Here is a 27,526-nt window from a genome sequence, read left to right as displayed (position 1 = left end):
CTTCAGTGTGGAAAGCCTTGTACTAACGACTCTTCAGATTCATCTGGGAAAGGATTACAGGGTTTATGACTTAAAGAACAGGCTTCAAATTAAATGTTGCCTGTTTCTCAATCTCTTATCAAGGTAGAGAATTTTTCAAGAGCAGAGACATGTTAAAGACAAGGAAACTGATTATGTTCAAGTTACTTCCTACATAAAAAATTTAATTATTTATAGTGAAGTGTTCTTTAAGAATGAGGTGATGGTTTAAAATTAAATCACTTGGTTTTAAGACAGCAAGATACTGAATTAGACCTAAAGGAAAAACTGCTGTTTATTTTTAACTTACACACCGATGTCTTTAAGTGTGAAATAAACTTTAAACACTTGAAATGGCATAAAAATAAACACAGTGGACTAATTGATAAATGAGAGCATTGTGGGGATGTGGTGTTCATGTGAATAACGTGGCACTGCCACACATGAATAATATGGACAGAGCTGCAGGTGGACTTGATCTTTTGGCCAGTATGGGTTTCAATGAGACTTTGAAATATCTCTGCCATAATGAATAAAGTTAAATTTCTCTCCCCTGTAGTTTTTTGTTGCTGTTATTTATTTTTTATTTTTACTTTATTTTTTAAATTGTAACTACAGATAGAAAAGGTTTCCTGGGATTAGGATGTGTAATTATTTAGGTATGAAACAAAGAGTTGTTTTAGAAATTTTACTATCATTAGAAGGAAGCTTAAAAAGACAGGAATTCCATTGTCTTGTAAGAAGTAAGAAATATTTATTGATTCCCAAATGGAGCTGAAAAAAAACCTTTCCTCTTTTAGAAAGTTGTGAATGACCCAGCGAGAGCTCTAGTAAGCTTTACTGAACCAAGCTGCTAATAGTTATTTAATGTTATTCTTCAGTGTGAAAGAATCTCCGTAGATTTTCCTTTTAATCTCTTTGAATTGCAGGCTCATAAACCTCTCTGATGAGTCCTGCCAGTGTTTTCTTAGATCCCACTGTTGAGACAATGGAACCACAGAATTCTTTCACCTCTTGTTGTCAGACAAATCCAATAGAACACAAGGTCAGAAGGGCCTATACTTCTAAAGGTTGAAAGATTCTTTTTCAAGTAAGCACATACATTATTTGATTTTAACATTAGATTTCTCAAGAACCTCTCTTTATAATGTACTGACTTCTGTATGTAAATAGATTTGGAAGTTTTTCTTGTTTCCGTATTTGGCTAAGCTTGTGAGCACAGCACAGGGTATGAACAGACCTTAATGTTCCTAGATACCTTAGAAAAAGTTGAACCCATTTACTTCAAAAGAATCAGCAATCATTTAGTATCATTGGACTCACTATAAGAGTATACCACATGCTAGACAATGCTTTTTATTTCCAAATGGCTGTATTTTGTTTCAGAATGCTTACTACCATTCTATATCAAAAATTCCAAATTTAATATCTTGGATCTGTTCATTTAATTAAATCACTCTCTAAATCAGTTTATGTTTTCTCAAGCCTTTTAGCAATGTCATGTTAACAGGGGAACTTTAGGAGATAGGATTTACCTTTCTAGATACCTATTAAAATGTTTTATTACAAGAGAAAAATATTTATGTAATACTACAAAAGAAAACTAACTTATCTGTTTTGAAAATACCATGCCTGATTAGTAGACAATTATTAAAGCTAATTACAGGGTTCCTATAAGTTACTTTAGAGGATGGGGAAGAATTAAGTTTTTTAATTATAACCACAATGGTGGACAAGCAGAGATCATTGTTTAAAAAGGAAAAAAAACATTGATTTGTTTGTGCTCCTTCTTTGTAATTGTAGTGGGGTTTGAGGAGAGGGAATTTGCTGTTGCCCCATCCCTGGACACCTGCCTCTCAACAAAGGATCTTGGTCACCCCCCACCGCCCACATTTAGATTCACCTTTTACTTGTGTGTACCACGTCTGCTCATTATACAGTTCTCCAGGGATCCAATTTTCCCCTGAGTTAATCACCCCTAGCCTTTTTCAGAAATTGTTAGATTACCATCCTTTCAAAGAATATACACCTTCTTGAGTTTCTTCTTTCTCCTTTTCTTATTTCTATTTAAAAATGTAGCCACTTAGAGTCTCAACATACTACCTTTAAAACTTTTAAAAATTTAATCCTTATAGAGAAGTGCATAAATCTAAGTTTGTCGCTTGATGGATTTCACAATGAACACACCCATTTAACCAGAAAGCCTCTGGTTTTGTTTTTTTGTTTGTTTTTTGAGATGGAGTCTCACTGCGTCACCCAGGCTGGAGTGCAATGGTGCGATCTCGGCTCACTGCAACCTCTGCCTCCTGGGTTCAAGCATTTCTCCCGTGTCAGCCTCCCTAGTAGCTAGGACTACAGGCGCACACCACCACGCCTGGCTAATTTTTGTATTTTTAGTAGAGATGGGGTTTCACCATATTGGTCAGGCTAGTCTCAAACTCCTGACCTCAGGTGATCCACCTGCCTCGGCCTCCCAAAGTGCTGGGATTACAGGCGTGAGCCACGGTGTCTGACCCAGAAAGCCTCTTATGACTTCTTCCAGTTAACCACTAGCACCTCATTTCCCCCACCATCATAGGGTAGTTTTGCCAGTTACATTTTGTGTAACGGGTAATCATACAGTGTGTTATATTTTTTGTCAGATACTGGTTTTTTAAAACCAGAATCCCTACAGGAACCTGGGGTGTTTGTGCCCATGGTACTGAATAATCAGGTCAACATACAGATGTTTAAACAGCCACAGAATATGAAAATGTTTTAATATACTCTTGGGCAAGGTAATAACCATTTTTGTGTATTCTCTTTTCGTATTTCCCATGAGATATGGTCTAAGCTAACTTTTCAACCAAGAAATAGGTAGCTACTCTAAAGTTCCTATGCATAGAGATGAAGAAAACATAGTAATAAAACTGAAAAAGCCACTTTTTTGAGTAGGTAGAATAATAGAAAGGGTTGCACATGAAATAGTAACTATGTGAGAAGAACAATAGCTTCCCAGTAGATTGGCAGTTATATTTGCAAGTCATTTCTAATTTATTATTTTTAAATAAAAAATGGCATCATGGAATATATATGAATGGGTTGTCTTTTTGTACAATTAATATATTAGGGGGGTTCAAGATAGATTAGATTAAGAAAGCTGATTCAGGCCGGGCGCGGTGGCTCAAGCCTGTAATCCCAGCACTTTGGGAGGCCAAGACAGGCGGATCACGAGGTCAGGAGATCGAGACCATCCTAGCTAACATGGTGAAACCTCGTCTCTACTAAAAAAATACAAAAAACTAGCCGGGCGAGGTGGCGGGCACCTGTAGTCCCAGCTACTCGGGAGGCTGAGGCAGGAGAATGGCGTAAACCCGGGAGGCGGAGCTTGTAGTGAGCTGAGATCTGGCCACTGCACTCCAGCCCGGGCGACAGAGTGAGACTCCATCTCAAAAAAAAAAAAAAGGCTGATTCATCTTGTCATTATTTGTCTTGTCTGATTTGCTTTGATGGATTTCAAAATTTCTTAAAATGTTTATAAGATACCCTGGAATACAGGTGGCTTCGTTAGAAATGTATACCTGTTTTTCCCCTAAATAGGATAAGTGCCAGTTATTACCCCCATTCCTCAGATCTGAAACTGTTTAATCTCCCAATTCTAGCAAACAACCCTGGTCCTTCTGAGTAAGAAATTAAAATGTGATTAAGATTTTTGTCCCCACTCATGAGAATTTTAGATAGAATTTTTTTAAATTGGGAATATCTGAATAGCATATAGCCTACTGTACTTTACATAGAGTGTGGAATTAAATTGTTTTGTTCAGAAATTACTTAGCATACAGATAGATTCTGCATAAGCTATCCAGTAGACATACAGAGATGGAGGAACTATCTCTGACCACTAGGCAGAATCCTTATCTTTGGATTTTAGGGACAAATAGACTACTGGTACTCAGTAAATATGACATGGTATAATACCTGACATACTTTAATAGAAAACCATGGTGAGTTCACAATATTGTATAACCTTTTTATCTATTTTAAAATTATGTAACTCACTAATACATTTTGAACAGGAAGTTACTAAATATAATTAAATTGAGGGCATTCACATCAGAGACCAAAGGGAAGCATTTTCAGCAAGTGAACAAGAGACTAGTGAGACAGCCAAAGAAAATTTTACTGGGGTGGGGAGTGGATTTTAGTAGGGTTTTTTGTTTTGTTTTGTTTTCTTTTTTCTTCTTTTTTAAAATTATTTACTTCTAGAAGAACAATACAAGCATACAGGAAATATAACATGCCTTTTAAAACAAAGACAAATGCTTCCCATCTTTGGCTCCCATTTTTGACCCAAAGAACACTTGTTTTAAGCAAGAGAGTAGATGCTCCTGTTACAAACTGTAGGTGGAATTCCAGGCTTCCTCGGACCTTCAATCTGCAACAAAAACTTTGGACCAGGAAACAGCAATAGAACATCAACACAATACATTTGTGTTGTGGGGTTACTGAAATACTGAAATAAATATTCCTTTAAGTTACTTAATCTCTTGCAAACAATCAAATGTAAAATGATTAATAGCCTTTTATATTTGGATAGAGCAGTTTTTAAAGCACTTTTAGTCTGATCTCATTTGACATGGAGAACACCTTTCTATTAGTCTGCCTCAGCTGCCATAACAAAGTACCATAGACTGGGTGGCATAAACAAAATGTATTTCTCACAGTTCTGGAGGCTAGCAAGTCCAAGATCGAGGTGCTGGTTGACTTGGTTTCTGATGAGGGCTGTTCTCCTGGCTTGCAGACAGCCTCCTTCTTGCTGTGCCTTCATATGCTCCTTCCTGTATGTGTGGGTGCATGTGGAAAGAGATCGCTCTCTAATCCCTTCCCTTTAAGGCCACCAGTCCTACTGGATTAGAACCCCACTTTTATGACTCCATTTAACCTTAATTACCTCCTAAAAGCTCTATGTCTCAGAACAGTCAAATTATGGGTTAGGGCTTCAACATATTAATTTGAGGGGGACACAATTCAGTCAACAGCAACCCTCCTGAAGCAGTTAAGAAGACATAACTGCTATTTTAGAGATGAACTAACCAATACACCTAATGTTAGAAAGTTAGTAAAATATTATGACTAAGGTTCAGATAGTTATTTTTATCCAACTCCACACTGCTTTCTTAGCTAGTTTATCTGACAAAAGCCAAACAAACAAACAAAAGGCATTTCCCTACTGCTTACAAAATAGAAGTCACTAGTTGATTGCAAAGAATCATCAGAATTAACTTCATGCTTTTCCATGTTGCATGGTTGTGAAAAATGGGATTGATTTTCACTTAAAATTTATAAGAAATGGTATGTTCTAGATTTTTCAGTCAGCTAAAGTCAGGTTACTTTAACACTACTGTCAAAAGTACTAGTCTAAGTTTTTAAGTGATAGGTAAGTTAGAATTGTAGTGACCAGGCTGGCGTTGCCTTTTTAGCATTCTTCAAGGTTACAACTTAAAGTATCATGTTTTACAATTAAGTGTCATGTTTTATATTTTACAGAAGATGATCTAAGAAATATAGGACCAGTAGATGCTCAAGTATATCTTGAAGAAATGTCTTGGAATGAAGGTTGGAATTTTTTTTTCTTTTGACAACATTTAAAAAATTAGGAAATTTCTATAAGAAAAAAATAACTCATTGGACATTTGGAAATCTTAAAAAGAAATCATAGTGTGGCTTTCTGTATATATGTGGTGTTTCTGTTTGGAGTATTTCTGTTTAATTCTAAACTTTATTTATTGACTGATATCCTCCTATGTGACTCATTTCCAGTTATTTTTATATTCTAATTAGATGTTAGGAACATAAAGTTTCATAAGAGTTTTTTGTTGCGTTTTTTACTTTAGTTTTTGCATTACTGTCTATGTAGTATTGTAATATGGTAAATAATGTCAAACAAGATAGTTTTTTTTTCATTCCTTTTAATGTTGACAAGATTAATTCCTCTTAGAATTTTTTTTTTCCCTTTATAGATAATCATAAACTGTCAGGGCAGGGCTTTTAAGAGGCTTGATTTTTTTTTTTTTTTTAACTCTCACATACTGATTGTCTTGTAGGAAGAAAAGAATATCTGCCATTTCCCTTGATGCAACATGAAGTCATGTCTTTTTTGCTTTTCTGTTATTAAAATTTTAGAACTTAAATCCAATGTAGTTTCCCCATTCTTCTGATGGTTCCTTGAATTGTTCTGGTTAGACATCATTAAATTGGAAAACACCCTTTACTAAACGGAAGCCATGAGTACCATACTTACTTGTTTCTCTGGGTAAATGAAGAAAATCTTACTATTTCCTAGAATCTTTAGATATTCTTAACCCTTTAACCTTATTGTGCAGCATGAAGTACAAATTCCCTCAAGGTTTATAAAAATCTACTAATGAGTGTGGATAGTAGAAGATAGAAACAGAGCCATCTGAAACCAAATTTACTTTTTAAATGGCAAATTCTTAACTTAGTGCCCGTAAGACGTGGGTCAGAAGCCATATTGACTTAGAAAGGGAATCACATCTTTGCCTCTGGGACCATTCTGCCCCCAATCCCTCAAGTGAAATCCTAGAGTAGAAATTCAGTGAATAATTGGTAAAGTTGAGGTTTTGTATAACTGGTGCTCCTAGTGGTGGTGACAGTCTCATTAGAGTAAACAGGAAGAAATACTGTGAAAACAATACACAGACTTTTCACTGCTAGTTGGTAGAAGGGACACTCTAGAACATGTCATTTATCAGGGAGACTTGCCTAACTAAAAAAATATATATGCACATATGTATATATACACATATACTTTTTAATTTTTGCCAAATACACAAACTTCAAAGAGACTAAATATGTTTTGAAAATATAGTTTGTCTCCTTATCAATTGGTATGTATATGTATGTTTGTATGTGTTTAATGTCTTATTAAATTAGTTCTTGCTATAGCCGATATGGGTAATATATTTTGTATGATAATGTGAAAATACTGAAAACTGGTTTTTATAATTTTTTTTGCCTTTTAAATATATAACAATATAATGTTAAGATCTTAATTTAACATGACAATACGGGCTAGGAGCCTGGAATCCCAGCACTTTGGGAGTCTGAGTTTGGAGAATCGCAGAGGTCAGGAGTTTGAGACCAGCCTGGGCAACATAGGAAGACTCTGAGAACAGATTGTGAGAGCAGGAAAAAATAAAAAATAAAAACAAAACAAAACAAAGCAAAAAAATAGCAAGACCACATCTGTACAAAAAATTATATATATGTGTGTGTGTGTGTGTGTGTGTGTGTGTGTGTGTGTGTGTGTATACATATAAACTTTTAAAAAGAAAAGGAAGAAACATAATATGGATTAGTGTCTTAAGCATCTGTCCGGTCAATAAATACATGGACTTTGTGATACAAGTGAAAATGCTAGCATATGGAAGGAAATGTACAACAAAAAATCATCAAGCGTTATCATCAATGTGTTATTGCCCCTGGAACTCCCTAAAGTAAACTTGACAGTAAAGAAGATGTAGAAGAATCCAACCCATAGCCAATGAATTAGTAATAAGCAGATACAGTTCATCTTAAAAGTATAGGAAGCACTTAGATGCTTAGGTTTTTATAACTAAAGTAATGGAAATAATTCTAATCTTAATGAGAGAAAATACCGAGCAAGAGCTACATGAAACCATTATTCTTGTAGGAATATTTAAAAAAAATCATGGAAGTTTTATTTTTTTCCCCAATTAAAAGAGAAATTTTGGCAGATGAAATTAAATAAAAGTGTGATCAACTAGGAAAGGAAAAATTTGTTTAAAGATCCCCTTTAGGATCATTTTCAGAATAGCTATGGAAAGTGAAGATCTGGAACAGGAGAAAAGTTCATGAAACCCTATAGGATAGACACAGCCAAATTGTTGGTTGCCTGATCAAAGGGCAGTATGAAATGATCCTTTTTATTATGCTTAAAAGGCATATGTGAGTTGTGCAGATATTGAAGCTAATCTTCACCCTTAGTTGTTATACGGCTTGGTCATTTTGTTGGCCTTCATTCAGAGTATTTAAAATGATGGTTTCTGTAAAAGTTATCACCTGGTTAAAAGCTTGATGGTATAATAATAATATAAGCAGAACTTTTACAAGATGTGAATTTTTAGTGAGCATTATTTGGAGTCATCTACGACAAAACTCCACAGTAGCCCATGGTGTCCTCTGTGTCATTTACCAAGAACATGTCAACTCAAATTGTTTTCCAGTGTTCACTGAGGTGGTAAAAAAACAAGGGGGTAGGGAGAGATTTAGCTTAGGAAAATCAATGGTTAGAATATGTACATTTTTAGACAATTTAATAATTAAAAAATTCACTTTCAGAACATGCTGTAGTACGTAGATGTTGGCTTAGGGAAGATGTCTGCATTTTGAATTCAAGATTATTTTTCTGTATGGAGAACAAAGGCATTGTGGTAAAGAATAAAAAGCTGGATTAGGTGAATGAATTCATTTTCCTTACTGATTAAAAAAGAAAACAAATAAAGTTAAGCTTATTTAATTGCCAGTTTTTCCAAGGCTGAACTTCTAAGAGAGCAGGTACAAGGCAGTTCAATTTTGCTTTTTTAAACTACATATGATATGATCTAAGTATTAATCAAATTTGATAATTGAATGAAGATATTTGACTGTATGAAATCATGAGTCCTTTGAGACTTATTTTCTAATAATCAGTTATGATGGTGGTAAAATAACGTGATTGATAAGTTATTTTCCTTTGACAGTTACTTCTCAGAGACAGTAAAATGGAATGACCAATGGATGAGAGATTCTTTAAGTCAAAGGGCACAAGCATTTCAAATTCCCAGGAAAATGACACACTTAAAATTTCCACGATTAGGAGCCTAAGTATTGCACTGTATTGCCTCCTTTGGGCATCTCACTTCAGCATTTTGTTGGTTCATGTGTCATTTGTAAAAATCAAACAAACAGAAACACACACATACCCCACAGGATTAAAAAAAAAAAAACCCCACCAAAAACCATGGTGTTGTGTTTATAGACTTAAGATTCTTGAAATAGTGTGACACTAGAAGTGTCCAGATGTTGCACTTGATAGTCTGGTTTTCTCTAAAGGATAGACTTCAGGCAAAAGCATCATCTTCCTTAACAGTGAGACAGGTAGGGCTGTTTTTCTTTTTCCTTCACTGTAATATTTTAGACAAATGCATTGTTGAAAAGAATGTAAAATTTATATGAATTTTAAGAAAACAGAAAACTTCAAATAAGTTTCATGGGTTGCTTCTGAGCATGCCCTGTCCTCCCAAAATCCTTGGACTTTTAATTCATAGCTTCAATCCCTCTCCTCTACAGAGATTCTTTGGTAGGCAATTTTTATAAACATTGCCCCTTTCAAGTTCTCCTTTAAATACATTTTATCTTTACTGAGCTTCTTTGTTTTGTTTTACAATTTCTATGGAATAAACTCTGCACCTTTTAAGGGTATTAGTGAGGTAGTTACAAGTCTTTGAAACATTATTTTGTTTTCTTTTGCAGATGATCACTCTTTTTATCTGAGTTGCAGATGTGGTGGAAAATACAGTGTTTCCAAGGATGAAGCAGAAGAAGTTAGCCTGATTTCTTGTGATACATGTTCATTAATTATAGAACTCCTTCATTTTAACTAAAATTGTTCACAACTTGAAATGCTTTAACTGTGGTATTGAGACATGATGAGGAGAGGCCATTGGGCTTTGTCCATTCAAGGAAATGGATTTTTTGTCAGCCCTATTATTTGCAAAGAAAATATACAATTATCAAGCAGAGACCACCTCAGATTAATAGAGAATATAATTATTTATTTGTATTTATAATTTATATTTACAAGTTGTCACAAAAGAAGATTTGATTATATTTGGTGAATTCTCATCTGAGAACTTTATGATGTTATTTTTTTTCCATGACACAAAATAAGAATTTTCTTAATATGAGCATGTCTCCTCTTTTGAATGGGTAACAGTATCATCATATTCCTTTATAGTTAATAAGTTTCTGATCTAACAGATAATGTTTATAGCTGCTAAAGTTATAGGTCTGTTGTACACCTAGAATCTTTGTGAATAATGTGAGGCCAGTTCTCCCATAAGGAAGGCTGGTTATGGATATTCATAAGGTTATTTCAAAGTTAATGAAGACAAAGTAGCAACTATAGAAAGTGTTGACTCCAATCTTGGCCCTGTATTTCCAAAGCTTGTAAACATTGCCATCTTCAAATTTAAATGTAATTTAGGAAATGGAAGCTTTATTTTTTAATTTTAATTTTTATTTCTTTTTCTAAGAGTCTCACTCCATCGCCCCAGCTGGAGTGCAGCGGTATGATCTCGGGTCCCTGTAACCTCCATCTCCTGGGTTCAAGTGATTCTCCAGCCTTAGCCTCCCGAGTAGCTGGATTACATGTGCCCACCACCATGCCCAGCTAATTCTTGTATTTTTAGTAGAGATGGGGTTCCACCATGTTGGCCAGGCTGGGCTCAAACTCCTGACCTCAGGTGATCCACCTGCCTCGACCTCCCAAAGTGCTAGGATTACAGGTGTGAGTCACCATGCCTGGCCTAAGTTTTCTCAGTAGAGACAGGATTTCATCATGTTGGCCAGGCTGGTCTCGAACTCCTGGCCTCAAATGATCCACCCATGTCAACCTCCCAAAGTGCTGGAATTGCAGGTGTCAGCCACTGTGCCCGGCCAGAAGCTTTTTAAAAAATAATGATTTGAAATAGGTGCATTATTTCTCTTTCTATTTTGGAGTGTTAAGATATAATATTGGGGCCAGGCATGGTGGCTCACATCTGTAATCCCAGCACTTTGGGAGACTAAGGCAGGCGGATCACCTTTGGTCAGGAGTTCGAGACCAGCCTGGCCAACATGGTGAAACCCCGTTATCTACTAAAAATAATTTTTTAAAAAATTAGCCAGTCATGTTGGTGCGTGCCTCTGGTCCTAGCTACTCGGGAGGCTGAGGCACAAGAATCGCCTGAACCCAGGAGGGAGAGGCTGCAGTGAGCAGAGGTTGTGCCACTGCACTGCAGCCTGGGCTACAGAGCAAGACTCTGTCTCAAAAAAAAAAAAAAAAAAAAAAAAAAAATGTAGTATTAATGCCTATATTTATGAAGATGGAGCCATTGCACTGCTGCTCTGATGAAATGAACTTTTATAAAGTATTATTGACTATAGCCAACTATAGATGGCATATGACTTAAAGATGCAGTTTTCTATGTATTTAATATTTTGTGTACAGCAGAAGTCAGAACTCATTTAAAGAACTTTAAGGGATCCTTTAGAAACGTTTTTACTTAATTTCAAATGAGTGGGCTGAGCATGTAGACTAGCAGCTTTTTATCAGACCTGGCATTGTGAGGTTGAACTTATAAATACGAATAGTTACTACTCTGACTTGTAAATGTAGCTGCTGAAGTATAAGGCATATTTAAGAAGAATAGATTACTTTCATTATACCTATAAGAACAAGAATTCAAAAGTGAGGTAGTCATCCAGGTTCCCCCTCCCAAAGTATTTTTGTATCATAAAATTTAGATGACCTTTTTGGGTTACATTTTTATCTATATATTTTGAACTCACAATGTGTGTTGAATATTCTTTACGTTTAACAATAAAAAACAACTAAAACTGAATAGCAAATAGTTTATTAGTACATGGTTTCAACGGGAGTAATAAATTCACATGAAAAGGAGACAATAATCAAGTCAAAAGAATAAATGATTACTAATCATCAGAAAATCTGTGGCCATTAGGGCTGGCACGTAAAAATCCAAAATCACTCAGAGGCCAAATCTGTAAAACCAAAATGAGGTTGAAGACAATTAGTGAAAGTAATGTTATAGTATCATCATATTCCCTTTTGCTGTCCGTCCCTTTTCTCTATGCCAGATAAACACTTTCTCCTTACTCATCAATCAAGAATAAAATTTTCCACATCAAAGTAAGATTTGAGAAAATAAACTTATGTGTATATATGTTTAAACTCCAAAGTTTGGAACATTCAAACACTGTACACAAAATTATATGTGTGTGGTGTGTGAATACATATGTATGAATATATGGTCTGTGTTTTCTTTTACTACTCGTAAATAAGAGTTAACTGTATACTTTCAACCAAAGGGGTTTAGGTTTAAGTACTTGAATATGGCATCTGTTTAAATGTAAACAATCTGGTAAATTATCTAACAGCTCCATGTATTCATGTATGTTTTTCTCCTCACTGACTGATAAAAAGGAGGGGCCAGTGAAAACAATAATCTTCCCTAACAATCATACATTCACGATAAGTCTACTGACTCATACTACTCAACTGGGGTATCCATACATTACAGGCAGTTTGAATCCAGACCGTTCTTCTGCACATGCTTATTAAAATATGCCCTGCGCAGGATATGAACATGGTTTTAAGAGTTGTACAAGAGAGAACTGAATTTTTGGAAATTCAAATTAAAGTTTTCTTAGGCTATAGCTAAGGTAGTTTGAATTTTATTATTATCTCTATGGGAGCCGGGGCAATGGGGGAATAAGTCTGCATATGGCTATTAAGTTAAAGCCAGCAGGTTCATAAAATATATTCAGTGCAACAGTTAAATACACTGACAGTCTGAAGATTTCAGAGATCATTTTGAGAGAAACTTTTTTTCTAGCTCAGAAAATAAACCTTACATTTTAAGCAGAAAATGGTACCTTAAAGAAGATTCGTCCTCTTATTAGTCCATATGGAATAGGTCCATAGTATCTGGAATCTGTAGAATTCTGTAGATTATCACCTTCTAACCAAACATGACCCATTGGCACCTAGAATTAGAGAAGAAATGCAGCCCCTTTAAAAAAGATAAAAGCTAATTTGGGTACTATAATTAAAAAGCATGTCATTCAGAGGTAGGGAGAAATGTCCTAAGGTTCTCTTTTATGGAATAGATACAAATCCTAATATTGCATTTTTGCTTTTATTTCTTGCACAATAAAACAACTTTTACTAAATATCAAAGGTTTCAACTTTTTAAAAAACCTATCTTTTTTCATCATATGGTTCCCAAATATTAATTTGTTATACAAACCCCAAACTGAGGTTATAAGAGATCAAAACAGTGTGACAGGGTCATTAATTTAATAGACTTCAAAAGAGGTCATTAGGATGCTGACTGAAAATGTGCCCTTATGTCTCAATAACAGCATAAGCAGGGCAGCCACTCACTCAGCAACATCCTGGGGCCAATACCAAGGCCAGACCTATTAGAATGCTCATGATGAACTAAATGGTAATTGATTGTGACATCAATTACAAATAATCTCATCATTTTATTGGAGTGGGCTTGTCAGAATTCTAATTAAGATCCCTGTTCTGCCTTTGTACAGGCCATATCTTCAATGCATTATACTTCAATAATGACCATGAAGAACCAGAAGGACCTATTATAAAATCATCAGTTGCAAAATTAATGATGGTGACCTTCTCCTAAATGAAAAGACTATCTCCTATAATGTTCCATGTATAAACTGGCAAATAACAAGATTTCTACTCAGTGACAATCATATTTAGAACAGAATATGTTGCTTTTTTTTTAAAGCCGCCTGCAATATGAGACATTTGCCTATTACTATCTGTTCAATGTAAACTAAAAAACTTAACTTTCCAGAAACAATCTTTAAAATTGCTTTTTAAAAGTTTTATTTTACAGTTTTGTTACCTAAGACAGTTGAATTATTGACCAGACCAAAATGATCTATATATGGGGAAGGAATTTATTTTCACTAATTTGACTGGTTTTACTTGTAAACCTTTTATGAAGAAAAATATCACTACCGGGTTTAATAAGAGATAATGCAACTCTTTTTTAAATCACAAATTACTTTCTTGAAAAGTAAATGTATACAAGAATGTAAAATTTGAATTTCATTTACATAAGCGATTTTAAGATTCTGGAAGGTCTTATGTACAAATATTTGCCAAAAACCTCCAAATTAACTGCATTTATTAAATGTTAAATCTATTTGTAGAAAAAGGACATAAGTTTACTGAAAGAATATCAGAAAATATATGATCATTCACTTTTATTATTATTACTGGAACTAGTTTGTCCAAGGGCCAATAGCAAGGCCACTTCTTTGCTATCTAATAAAATAGACATATGTGCAGTGAAGCATAAGACTGCCCTAGTAGAAAAGTGTGTACATCACAGTCATCAAAAAAGGAACGAAATAGTGAATTTGGAAAAGCCATATGTAATAAACATTCTGAAGCGTTACTTTGATGAAGCTATAAGGTGAACATCTTTCATGTTTAAATATCCATGGTTTCTCCCTAAAATGTGTTTTTTCCTGAGTTCTAAAAACAGGTAATGTAAATGAATAAAGAAAACCATGTAGTTATGGACATCAGCAAAAGTAAAAGAAAAACATTCTACAAACTAATAAGGCAACATACCAACAATCTAGGGATGTCTTTGTCTGACCATCCCATTGACAGTGAACCAGGATCCGTGGTTTATACATTCCGTCTCCTCATGAAGCTTTCCCTAAACTTGCCTACCCATACCAACCTGATTGTTTCCAGCTCTTAACATATAAAGTCAGCCTTGCTTGGGGCACTACATTATAACCTTTATTATTATTTTTAACCTGCTTGCCTTTTCTGTCAGTTTTTACTATTTTATACCAGAATAAACCAACAGACAGTAATGCCATGATTTTACTTTTTTGAGTGTTAATGACTTTTATTACGTTATAGTTTGGTGCAAAATAACTGCGGTTTTGCTGCAAAATAAATTTAATGGCAAAACCACAATTACTTTTGCACCAGCCTAATAGATTTTGCCAATATGCTTGGCGAAAATGATACCTTTGTCTTATGAGTGAGGCTGAATCTCTTCGTGTTTAAGAGGTGTTTAGTTCCTTCTCTGTGATATATTTTTGCATGTCTTTTGCCATTTGGCTACTGGGTTGATCTCTTTTTTTTCCTTCATTTCATAAGCACTCTTCAAATACTAGGGAGATTAGCCCTTTGTGGTACAAAGAGCAAATATCCCCAGTTTTTCATTTCTCTTATCAGCTTTTGCTTTCATGTCTTCTGAATTCTGAGTCTTTGTTAGAAAGGTCTCATGGTTTCTTCTTTTACATTTAACTATTTTATTCTTTCGGAGTACATCCTGACAAATGGTTGTAAGGCTTGGATGAATGTTTTTTATTTTTGTAAATAATAACTAATTTAATACCTTGGTAATATTTTTCTATGCATTTATTTGATTGTTGGCAGTGTAGAATATTATTCTGTGTGTTTTCTGATGGCATTTAATATCCAGTGAATAGTCTGTGCCTACTTTTGCATATATTAGTCTTTGGGATCTCAATTGTCCTATCTACGTGTATTTCTTATATAATACAGACAGGATTAATACATTTATTGCAAATACTTTTCCCAATCTGTTTTTTGTATTTTATATTTATGTTCCACAAAGTTTTTAGTTTTTTATACAGTATTTACTTTTATATCCATATGCTTTTTAAAAGATGATTTTAATTATTTACAGTACCTAAACCAAAAGTGGAACTCAAATATTTGCTGGTAGTTAAATACTTGTAAGTAGAAATTCTCTGAAAGCACAATGATAACTGCCATTAGCTAGGTCACTTCTGTAGCAGTTATGACCTGAGTTTCTTTCAAATTAGCGATGTATGATGAAGTATCATCTCTGGAGTAATTTTTTTTTTTTTTTTTTTAAACAGAGTCTTGCTCTGTCGCCCAGGCTGGAGTGCAGTGGTGCAATCTCAGCTCACTGCAACTTCCACCTCCTGGGTTCAAGCAATTCTGCCTCAGCCTCCCAAGTAGCTGGGATTAGAGGTGCCCACCACCACACCCAGCTAATTTTTCTATTTTAGTAGAGACAGGGTTTCAGCACGTTGGCCAGGCTGGTCTTGAACTCCAGACCTCAAGCAACCCACCCACTTTGGCCTCCCAAGGTGGTGGGATTACAGGCGTGAGCCAACACGCCCAACCATCGCTGGAGTAATATATTAACAACTACAGAAAGTAATCTTCTAAAAAAAAAAAAAAAAAAAACCTAGAACATATCACCAGGAGCCTTTCATTTGATACTTAAAATAACCTGTGAAGTACTAAATTTGATATTTAGTCAAGAAAAAAGAAATAGGTTCAAATATGAGACATGCTAACTCCTCGTTATCTGAAATCCATACATGTTAATGACCATGCATCCATTTACAGTAAAGGGATAATGCCTACATCTCACAGACTTAACACTTGATGTAGAGTACACAAATCAAGGAAACAGCTGTATCACTGATGTTACCTTTAATCTAACAAGATCTCTATAAACAAGAAAACCTCTAAGTACAGATCTTTTAAAACCAAAGCTGTCACCTTTGCTGATCCACCTCTATAAATTACAGGTTGAGTATCTCTTATCTGAAATGCTAGAGACCAGAAGTGTTTCAGGTTTCAGATATTTAGATTTTGGAATATTTGCATATACATGAGATATCCAGGGGAAGAGACCCAAGTCTAAACATGAAATCCATTTATGTTTCATATATACCTTATATACATAGGCGGAAGGTAATTTTATACAATATTTATAATTTGTCCAAGGAACAAAGTTTTGACTGTGTTTTGACTATGACTTGTCATGTGAAGTCATATGTGGAATTTTCCACTTGTGGCATCACACAGGCACTCAAAAAGTTTCAGAGTTTGGAGCATATTGGATTTCATATATTTGGCTTAGGGAAGCTCAACCCATGCTCAGTTTACCAGTACAAAAAATTATGTTTGCAATTACTCCTCCTTTTAAAAATATAATTATTTTGGTACGGGGGAAAAGAGTGAATACTTCATCTCACTTTAAAAATCAACTTATAGAGGTATATTTTATATACAGTAAAATGCACCTGTTTTAAGTTTTGACACAAGTTTTGAAAAATGTACATACCCATCTAACCACAACCACAATGATACAGGATGTTTCTTCTATGCTGAAAAGTTCCCTTCTGTTCCTTTGTAGTCAGTTTCCTATCGCCATGCCTAGACCCAGTCAACCAGTGATCTGCTTTCTGTTACTAGAGAGTAGTTGTGCCTGTTGCTTAATTTCATATAAATGGAATTACAAAGTACCTATTTTGTGTCTGCCTTCTTTGGCTTAGCAAGATTTTATGATTAATCTATGTTGTATGTAGAAGTCATTCATTTTTTACTTCTGAGTATTCCACTGTAAACCACAATGTTTATCTATGAACCTGGAGGTGGATACTTGGGTTGTTTGCAGTTTGGCGCTAGTAAAAATAAAGCACTCTGAACATTCTTGTACAAGTCTTACTTCTTTTCAGTAAATATCTAAGGGTGGAATTTCTGGGCCATCAGTAAGTCTATGTTTAACCTTAAAGAAACTACCAAACTTTTTCAAAGTGATACTATTATATACTCCCAACAACCAATGTATGATTGTGTTCCTGTTCCACTACCTCTCCAGCACTTGGTATTATCAGTTTTTAAATGTTTTGCCATTCTAGTAGGTGAAGGATATTAAATTGTGGTTTTAATTTGCACTTCTCTGATGAAGGCATTTTTCCATTGTGCATATTAGTATTATCTTTCATGAAGTATCTATTAAAATATTTTGGCCATTTTAAAAATAGGTTATCTTCTTATTCATTGTACCAGTCCTTTATTTACCATGGATACAGGTCCTTTGATGGGACTGCAAATATTTTCTCTCAGTCTGCATCTTTTTAAATGATGTTTTGACAAGCAACAGTTTTTAATGTTGCTGAGGTCCAATTCATAATTTTTTTCCTTGTGTTTTGTCCTTTTGGTGTCCTAAGAAATCTTTACCTGCCCCCAAATTATGAACATATTATACTATCTTCTACAAATTTTATAGCTTTAGCTTTGATTAGGTATGTGAACCATTTTGAGATAACTTCTGACATGATGTGAAGTATTTGTTGCATCTGTTTTTGTTTCCTTTTTTCCTCCTTTCTATTGGATTATTTTTCTGAATTTCATTTTGTTTATTCGGTTGCCATATTTAATATAGATCTTATTCTTGAAGTTGTTACTCCAGGGTTTACAATATGCATCATTAATTACAGTCCACCTTTTCTTAAGGTATAACTATCTTCACGTATTATACCACTTCATGTAAGGTAATAAAGGAAATAATTTTGCAACAGCATATTTTCATCCTTACCAGTGAATACAGAATTCTGGATTGACAGTGTTTCCCCACTTAAAACTTTAAAGACTTCATTTTGTTTTCTTCTTGCTGTTTTTTATAATAGATCAGCAGAAATTCCTTATTCTCAGTTGTATGTAATATATTTTTCTCTCGTGGTTTTTAAGATTTTCTCTGTCTTCCCTGGTTTGATTTTCCTTGTATTTATTTGGCCAGAACTTCTTTCTGTACTTCTTGGATCTCTGATTTATCATTTTGAACAAAATTGGAAAAAAATGTATAGATCAACTTCTCTTCTACCCACTACCCTGGGGCTTCCATAGCCTTCATGTTAATCTGCTTGACTTGTCCTATGGGTTATTCTTTTTATTTTCTTCCAGACTTTTTTCTTTCCTTCAGCTTGTGTATTTTTCATTGCTGCCTCAAATTCCCAGAACTTTTCTTTTGTAGTTTCTAATCTACTACTGTAAAGACCACCAAATGTATTCTTAAGCTCTAAAAATTACATTTGGTTCTTTCTTATACCATTTACTTCCTCAATATGCTCATCTCTAGATCCTCAAAAATAGTTAGAATTGGTGTTTTAGAGTGCTTCTCTGCTAGTTCCATAATTTCTGTCATTTATGGGTCTATTTAACTGATTTACTTTTGATTATGTGTTACATTTTCCTGCTTCTTCACATATGTGGTAATTTGTGATAAAACTGGACACTCATTTGCTGAGTAAATTTTGTTGTCTGTTTTTATAGAGTGTTGAATGTTGAGGGAGTCTGGTTTCTGTGAGGTAGTTAAGTTAGCGGCAGTCACCTTATTCCTTTCAAGCCTTGTTTATAAGCCTGCTAGGTTGGGTCTCTATCTTACATTTTATCTTAAGGGCTATTTTAGTCCTACTACTAAGGCTTGATTTTTCCAGAGTCTCTACTGAATGTTCTGGATATCAACAAGATCTGTCCATGCTGGCTGGTCAGAACACAAATGTCTCTCAGCTCTGTGTGAGTTATGGGACTTTTTTGGTTTAGAGCTCCCCAGTAGTCATTCATTACTCAGTCTCTTTAAGTTTCACTATAAGCAGGCACAATTTAGTATTGAGCCCAAAAGCCAAAGGAATATCTACGTAGATTTCTGGAGATCTTTCTGTAGCTCTTTCCTTCATGGTAGTCGGATTTATAAATCCCAACCACTTAAGCCTACCTGTACCCCAGTCTTTGTCTCAACTCAGCAAGACCACCTGTGCTTTGCTTGACTTCCCCTCCTTGTACTGTTGTCTGAAAACTGCTTTAAGACAGAAGTTGAGGCAAGTAGAGGCTCATTTTGTTTCCTTTCTCTCAAGGATCAATTTCATACTGCCTGCTATGCAATGTATTAAAACAGTTGTTTCACATATTTTTGTCCAGTTTTCTAGTTTTTTATGGCAGGAGGGCAAGTTCATGACCAGTTATTCCATCACTGCCAGAAGCAGATGTTCAAATTACATAATTTAAAAAAAATTTTTTTGAGACAAAATGTCACTCTGTCGCCCAGGCTGGAGTGCAGTGGTGCGATCTTGGCTCACTGCAACCTCTGCCTCCCGGGCTCAAGCGATTCTCCTGCCTCAGCCTCCCGAGTAGCGAGGATTACAGACCTGCACCACCACGCCCACCTAATTTTTGTATTTTTAGTAGAGATGGGGTTTCAACCTGTTGGCCGGGCTGATCTCAAACTCCCGGCCTCAAGAGATCTGCCCGCCTCGGCCTCCCCAAGTACTGGGATTACACGCATGAGCCACTGCGCCCAGCCTTAAAACATATTTTTTTAGCATACTTGGAACAATATAAAGAGAATCATTTCAGTGAAGATTAAAATTTTTGGTGAAGTGTGCTTTGGCATCTCCATCTTGCATCCCCTTCAGTGGCGTCTCCTTTATGTTGTTTTACCCTTTCCCTATCAAAATCTCCGGAAAAGATTTGCCAAACTCAACAGGTAATTATTTACAAACAAGGAAATTCACTATGGTATTTTCTGCATCTCAAGACTGGCAATGGTATAAATGTTCCTCAGTAGGCAGAGGTTAAATAGAATATCTTTCTTTTATCTATTAGTAAACAGCCAGTAAAAATAAATACATAAAACTAATGGAAAGATTTCCATGAGATAGCCAGTGAAAAAAAGTTGCAGGGCAATGTGTATAACCGTAAAATTTTTTAAATATATATTTCAAAATAAACATTTTTTATGATCAGTGCGTACTATTTAAGTAACTTAAAAGTATATATATGTATATATACACAGAAATATATGTATATGTGTGTCTTAAAATACAAACTGCTTAACACTTTCGGTGATGTTCATACTTTTAAAAGGGAGCATCATCCTTCATGATGCAGGTTAGGGGGAGCTTGTTGAATTTTTTTAAAAAGTGTTTCCGGGTTGGGGTTTTTTTTTTTTTTTTTTTTTTTGTCTTTGGTAGTGTGGAAAGAGTTAACCTAACCTCTAATCCATATAGTAGGACATGCTTCTTTGTATAGTACAAGTAAATGACTTGCACTATACAATTCACAGTACTGTCATCAAATCTATAGATGACTAAAATATTAATCTAGCCAAGAACACATTTTAACAAACATACAGTAAAACACATTTTTTGGTTTGGGTCTGAAACACAACACCTGACTTTTCTGATACGGAATGAGGCAAGGAACAGAATAAACATTTTCTTTCTAACTTTAAACACAGTTATGGTCTGTTAGATTAACCTACTAGTTGTCAGTAAGTTGAAAATTCAAACCAGATAATAGAAAAAAGAATTCTATAGCAATATTATAATAATAAAATATGAACGGGATAAAATGGTAGATTAACATGTATTTTTCTTTCCTTTTTTGTGCTCACAGAGACATAATAAAATGTGTTTTTTTAAAAGCTATAACTTTACAACTAAGGCTGAAAACCACTCTAATAAACACATTTATATTAAATGTTTTGCAAATGGCCCAAAATGGAAATTCCTAATGCTATGTCTTTGTTCACTACGTCTCATAATCAAAATTTTTAAGTTGGATTAATTTTGTACTCTTGTAAATATGCCATGCCATTTGAATGAATACATAAGACTGAATATATGAATATATGTTTTCATGAATGCCATAAACTGTTTTAATTTTGCCCAAACCTGAATTCTCCATGTGTCTGAGATATAGCTAACTTTACAGCTAAATTTTAAGGCATGAAGGGACCTTTAAATCATTCTTGTTTTTCCTTTCTACGTCAGAAGTTTACTTCCTGAGCCATGATAAAACCTAATCTCGGGGCTGGACAAAAGAATCAAGCCTCTAGTTCTCAGCTATATTTACTGAGGTCTAGTTAAGTACCTCCTTTTTAGCACAAGCAACAAATGTAATTGCCTCATGGCCTGCGGGTGTCCATTTAACAAAAGAGGCTTTTGTGAGGCAATCCACAGGTGTTACCTTTCTTGATTCAAGTGAAATCTGATGAAAGAGTCCACAATATCAAATAACACATTTACTAAACTGCAATCAAATTCATTTATTTGATGAGGCAAATAACATCTAATTAAGAAAAGTTCTGGCTAAAAAATATTTGTATGTTTGACCTTCAAAAGTTTCAAAAACCAGAAAATCCGAAGAACAGACTGTTTTTAATTAACACTTTATTTGCCATGTATTTTATTGTTTACAACCAAAAATGGTAGGGTTTGCATTGGCCCTATTGCTAATACGTCTTTAATGGTTCTAAAATGACTGTAAAGACAACGAAACAATAGTCTGAAATAAACAAACATAAATTATGAGGCAAGGTGAGGAACAAAGTTTTTAGAATTCTTTTTTTAATGATTATATTTTCATTTTCCTGTAATGTACAAGAAAAAGTGCACACATTTATGAAAGCAATCAGTCTTTTTTGCTTCTATTTAGTAAAAACAAATGACAGTGATGAATCAACAATACTCTAGTCTCAAAAGTATTTCATTTTGCATGTGTTTCAAAGATTTTATTTTGTGCTTAATGGAATAATCAGTGGGCTATAAAATGCATAATTCCCTTGCCTATGAAAAAAGTCTATATGATGAATGTACATTCAAAAGATGTGATTTTAGTCCAATAATTAATACTATGTAATTGTTTTTTATCTTACTATCTTACGAGAAAGCAGTATCAAGTTACTACACCTCCTATGTGGCCACTGTATATTCTGTTTAATCATGACTTATGTAACCAAAGTGTGGCCATAGTAAGATCCTATGCACACGAACTACTAGAGATAATATTTGAAAATGAATAATTTATTAATATTGTTCTAAAAAGATATCATAAAACCCAATTTGTTTGAGTCATGCAACAGCAAAATTGGAAGCACCATCAGTAAATCGTTGTTAACCCTTCCTGTAATGCCAGCAGAAGCTATAAACAAAAACACATGTAAAAAAGTGAAGAATTAAATTCTGAGATACAATAAATAGAAGAGACTTTTAGAACACCAAGGTGAGAAAACATTAACCTTTAATTTTTAAAAACGGGAGTGTCTCAAATGTCAGTTCTGGGTATCTCTCAAAACAAACTCAAGGAACAGTTTTATTTACTTTGTCATTCTCCTCGCCCTAACTACTTGCCCACATTCTGTCTACCTGAGCTAATTAAGGCAGAGGAGTATCTGGAGTCCTGATAGAAGTGTTTCCAAATGCTAGATGCATGATAAAGGGATTACAGGGACCAGGCACAGAACAGTTAATACACTAACTATTTTAATATGTACTATTTCTATGCGGTCCTGCTTCCTTTTCTCCCTTTTAAAATTCAGCCTCATTGCTATCCTATCTACATTGCTGGGAACTGTTATTGCCCTTCCCTCCTTAAAAATGGTGCCACCTTACATTCATAGCCAGTCATCACCAAAGAGGAATTTACACAAAAGTTTCAGTAGGCTACACCTATAGCACTGGGGTTTGAGTAAGGCTTGCTTTACTCAAGCCTCAACAGGTTCTCTTTCATGATTGAGCTTCTCCCTGCTGAGTAGGTTTAAAGCTTAGTCTAAGGCTTGACTTGCTCATTCTCGTGGCGATTGCAAGATAAGCTCTTTCATTTTTTCCCCTAAGCTCTCAATAACTCCATCTAGCCTCAATAGTAACCTCTGGTGGGTTGTTTAGGATAGTGGTTAAAAATACAGTCCACACAGTCACACATAGTCCTGAGTTCCAAATACGGCTCTGCATACTAGGTAAGCACCTTGGGCAAGTTATTTAAACCTCATCTATACAACTGAGACTAATACCTTACAGAAATACTATGAGAATCAAATGAAACAAGACTCCTGGCATCCAGGAAGCAGTCAATAAGAGCACTTACTAGCAGCTGCCACATTTGCCAGTGTGAATTATGTCTATTGGGCTTTCTTTGTCCCTGGTTTCCTAGGCAGTCTACCCAGATCTCTGCAAAGTTAACTGTGCTTTGCTATTTTACTTTATGTTTCTGGTTATTTTCTTTTATACTATATTCAATTATATAGCTCTGGTGTTACCCAAGTCTTCGACTTGAATCCAATATAATTAAAAATGTACATTAATTATGAGTACCACATCAATTATGCCACCTAATTTAATGAAATTCAGTTTTTACGATAAAGTCATCCTAGATTAGCAGTAAGAACTAACATTTCTTTTTTTTTTTTTTCTGAGACGGAGTCTTCCTCTGTTGCCCAGGCTGGAGTGCCATGGCACGATCTTGGCTCACTGCAACCTCCACCACCTGGGTTCAAGCAATTCCCCTGCCTCAGCCTCAAGAGTAGCTGGGATTACAGGCGTGTGCCACCACACCTGGCTAATTTTTGTATTTTCAGTAGAAACGGGGTTTCACTATGCTGGTCTCGAACTTAAATGGGCATGTTCATCAAGCAATGTTTATTAAATATTGAATGCTTAGGCCCTTATCAAGCATCCACTTCTTTAGAACCATTTACCAACTAGTCAGAATGTAGGAGATGGAGAAGAGGGTTGGGACTGAAGCCAGTTTATAGGCCTTTCTATCCACGCCTCCCAATACTATTGTCCCAGTCTTTTACCTCTGTCTCTTTGTAAATACAATGTTACCTGCTATTTTGAGATTCGGATTCAAAAGAAGCACTTTATATTCTCATTCTAAGACTATCTCTGCACTTTCACTTTAATACAGCTTGATCTATATACTTGCTCTCCTTCCAGAGGATGAGCCCAACTTAATTCAACAAAGGGTATTTCAGAGTGTAGTAGAAAATGGTGGTATTACAATAAGGAGTTTTCTCATGCTCTCAGAAAAACAGTTCTAAACAGTAAATCAGATGCATACTGTACACAATATGTACTAATATGTTTCCACCAAAAGTTTTATTCCTAGCACTCCACTTAATTCTTCCTAAAATCCAAACTCATCCTATATGGATTTATTGCTACAGATGAATCTCTGTAACTCTTTTCAATCTCCTGTTGTTGCTGTGCATAGCTGCTTAATATAGAGATTGGCTAGAAAAACAGATTTATATCTGAAAGGGTATTCAAAATAGATTACCAGTAGAAAGGCTGCCATACTGCAAAAAGAAATGACTAAAATTAAATATGTAGGTCTTTTTGTACTTGATGTTACTGATGCATTTTTTTAGAAACAGGCATTGTTGAATATATTTGACAGACACTTCTGCTTGTGTTTTACTCATCAAAACACAACTCTAATGTACCAAACCCAGCAGATTATTTAGAATAAAATCTAGCTTTGCGAGTACAAAATTGCAAATTAGGCAGGTGGATGACAGATGACTTTTTTTTTTTTTTTTTGAGACAGAGTCTCACTCTTGCCCAGGCTGGAGTGCAGTGGCATGAGACAGATGGCATTTTTTAGTGATGATGCAATGATACAAAGAGAATAGCTGAAGATCTTTAAAAAGTAAGAATGATCTAGGGCTAAGCTCATCAAAACACTCTTTTGACTAGGAGATAGAAACAGACTATGGACATCAAGGAGGGAATAGCAGAGCATCCAGATGTCATCTGGGGAAAGCGGTACTTTTTTGCTACTTGCTATAAAATTTAATTGCCACAGTATTAATTTAAAACATAATCTACCTTAATCTTATTAGTAGACTTCCACACTTGTCCAAAATTTTATATATCTTCTTTCCATTTCCCAAATTAACATCTCCCCCAACAACACTATTTTATTGTACCACCCACCCTGTGGCAAAAACCAACAACTTGGGTGTTATTTTTAAGCCCTTCAATTCCCTTTCTTCCACCATCCAATCTTGTCTAGATTATTTCCTTAATCTTTCTGCAATCTTTGTACTTCTTTCTGTTCTCAATGTTATTATTTCAGTTTTGCCTCACTCACAGCCTATTAACTGGTCTCTCTGCCTCCAGGCTCTCCTAATCCTAGCCATCCTTTATTAGTCTACACTAACATCAGAATGGCCCCACAGAAAGTAAATAAAAACTAAGCCTGATCATGTTATTCCCCTACTTGAAACATAAAAGGAACTGAGCCTTGTTTACTTATTATTTTTAGGGATGGGTCTTGCTATATTGCCCAGGTTGACCTTGAGCTTCTGGGTTCAAGCCATCCTCTCACTTAACAGACTACCATGCTTGGCTTCTACCTTTCATTTTTATCTCTTCTTGCTACTCATCTCTCCTACTGTATGTGCCATACACTGGAACTCTTACCTTTGGCAGTTCCCCAAAAGCACAATGCTATACTCACTTCTAGGCCTTCAGAATAGGCTGCGTGCTTTGACTAACTCCTACTTACCTTTTAAAACTTCAACTCAGGTTTCACCTTCCCATTCTGGAATAATCCCATTTAACCCAGTCTGGATAAATATCCTTGTGTCTTATCAAAGCACCTTGTGCATAATTCTATCATACCATACTGTAATTTTTTCTATTCTCCCAACTTAACTATAACCCCCTGAAGTTACACTGTCCAATATGGCAGCCACTAGTCATATATGTGGCTATCTAAATTTTAAAATTACATAAAATTAAGAATTCAATTCCTCAGACACATTAGCCATGCTTCATGTGCTCAACAGCCATATGTGTCTAGTGGCTACCATATTGGACAGCACAGATACAGGATATTTCCATTATTTCAGAAAGTTCTATTGGTGTTGCTGGGGCAAAGATGACTACCCTAACGTGTACTGGCCCTCAAGTAAGTGCTCAGTGTCTGTGGAATTAATGAATGCACACATCAAAAAAGAAAGTTGAGAGGTTAATGTCTGGCAAATTTTGTATACTCCTATAGCCTCCTGAAAGCTTTTTAAGTCTTCTCTCCCAGTCTGCCCTTAGATGTCCCCCCTCCCAAGTCCAGTGGTCTGGCCACTTCTGAGGCAGCCTCATTAAGGAAGATGTGTGAGTGCTGGGATTGGTCTGGGGTCAGAAGTCCATTATCAGTCTCAGTCTGTGTCCCTAGACCTACTTTGACTTTCCTTACACTGGGAAGTCCGGTCAAATTTCAAGTCTCTTTAGACAACAGGTTTCTCTAATCCTTCTTGCTTTCAAGAATCATACATAATGTACACAAAGTAGATGAGAATCTTAAGTTGCATCCAAGAATTTTAAATCACCTATAATTTTAAGTACTTTGTTAAATACTGCTTAGTCTCCTTTCCTTGTTAGCTCTGCATTTGTGTTTAGTTGGATACAAGCACTAGCTATGCCATACTAAGTGATTTATACATTTTCTTAAAGTAATTATGAAAATTCTCTCCCAGGAGGAAAACACTCTAATGTCCAGGTTGGCAGTGCAATAACTTGTAATGCCAATATTTTCTTGCTAATTTAATACCTTTAGCCATTTTATAATATGCATACCTGCTTTTATATCTGTTTTTCCTCTTTTTCATTCTTGTTTCAGGTAGAGGATTGTTTGGTTTGGTGAGAATACTTTTATGGGCTAAGATGAAGTTGTTCACAAAAACCTGTCGAATTTTAATTACCCAAAGTGATAACATCAAAACTTCATTTACTTGCTTATTCCAAAAGAGTTGAATATATTGCACCTACTCAACAGCAGTTTTTCCAGCAGACCTAGTAAAGACTGTTTTAGCATCCGGGCGCAGTAGCTCATGCCTGTAATCCCAGCACTTTGGGAGGCCGAAGCAGACAGATCACTTGAGGTCAGGAGTTTGAGACCAGCCTGCCCAACATGGTGAAACCCTGCCTCTACTAAAAATACAAAAATAAGCTGGGCATGGTGGCAAGCGCCTGTAGTCCCAGCTACTCAGGAGGCTGAGGCAGGAGAATTGCTTGAACCTGCAAGGCA

General features: G+C 35.3%; 2 protein-coding genes across 2 annotated transcripts in view; one reads left to right on the top strand and one right to left on the bottom strand.

The window, feature by feature from the left end:
- DNAJC24 (DnaJ heat shock protein family (Hsp40) member C24) overlaps positions 1–10,474 on the top strand; it is a 66,258-nt gene extending 55,784 nt beyond the window's left edge. Inside the window, 2 exon segments of the mRNA XM_017885760.1 lie at positions 5,545–5,613; positions 9,553–10,474. Coding sequence (XP_017741249.1) covers positions 5,545–5,613; positions 9,553–9,683 — 200 coding nt within the window. The 3' untranslated portion in view covers positions 9,684–10,474.
- Positions 10,475–11,680: 1,206 nt separating this feature from the next.
- The window catches only part of IMMP1L (inner mitochondrial membrane peptidase subunit 1), a 42,411-nt gene continuing 26,565 nt past the window's right edge, over positions 11,681–27,526 (bottom strand). Inside the window, 2 exon segments of the mRNA XM_017885759.1 lie at positions 11,681–11,844; positions 12,739–12,849. Coding sequence (XP_017741248.1) covers positions 11,776–11,844; positions 12,739–12,849 — 180 coding nt within the window. The 3' untranslated portion in view covers positions 11,681–11,775.

This window comes from Rhinopithecus bieti, unplaced genomic scaffold (genome assembly GCF_001698545.2).
Source record: "Rhinopithecus bieti isolate Rb0 unplaced genomic scaffold, ASM169854v2 scaffold_13558, whole genome shotgun sequence".
NCBI classification, from domain to species: Eukaryota; Metazoa; Chordata; class Mammalia; order Primates; family Cercopithecidae; genus Rhinopithecus; species Rhinopithecus bieti.
Note: the sequence above shows the minus strand (reverse complement) of the source record. Positions and strands in the feature narration are given on the sequence as shown.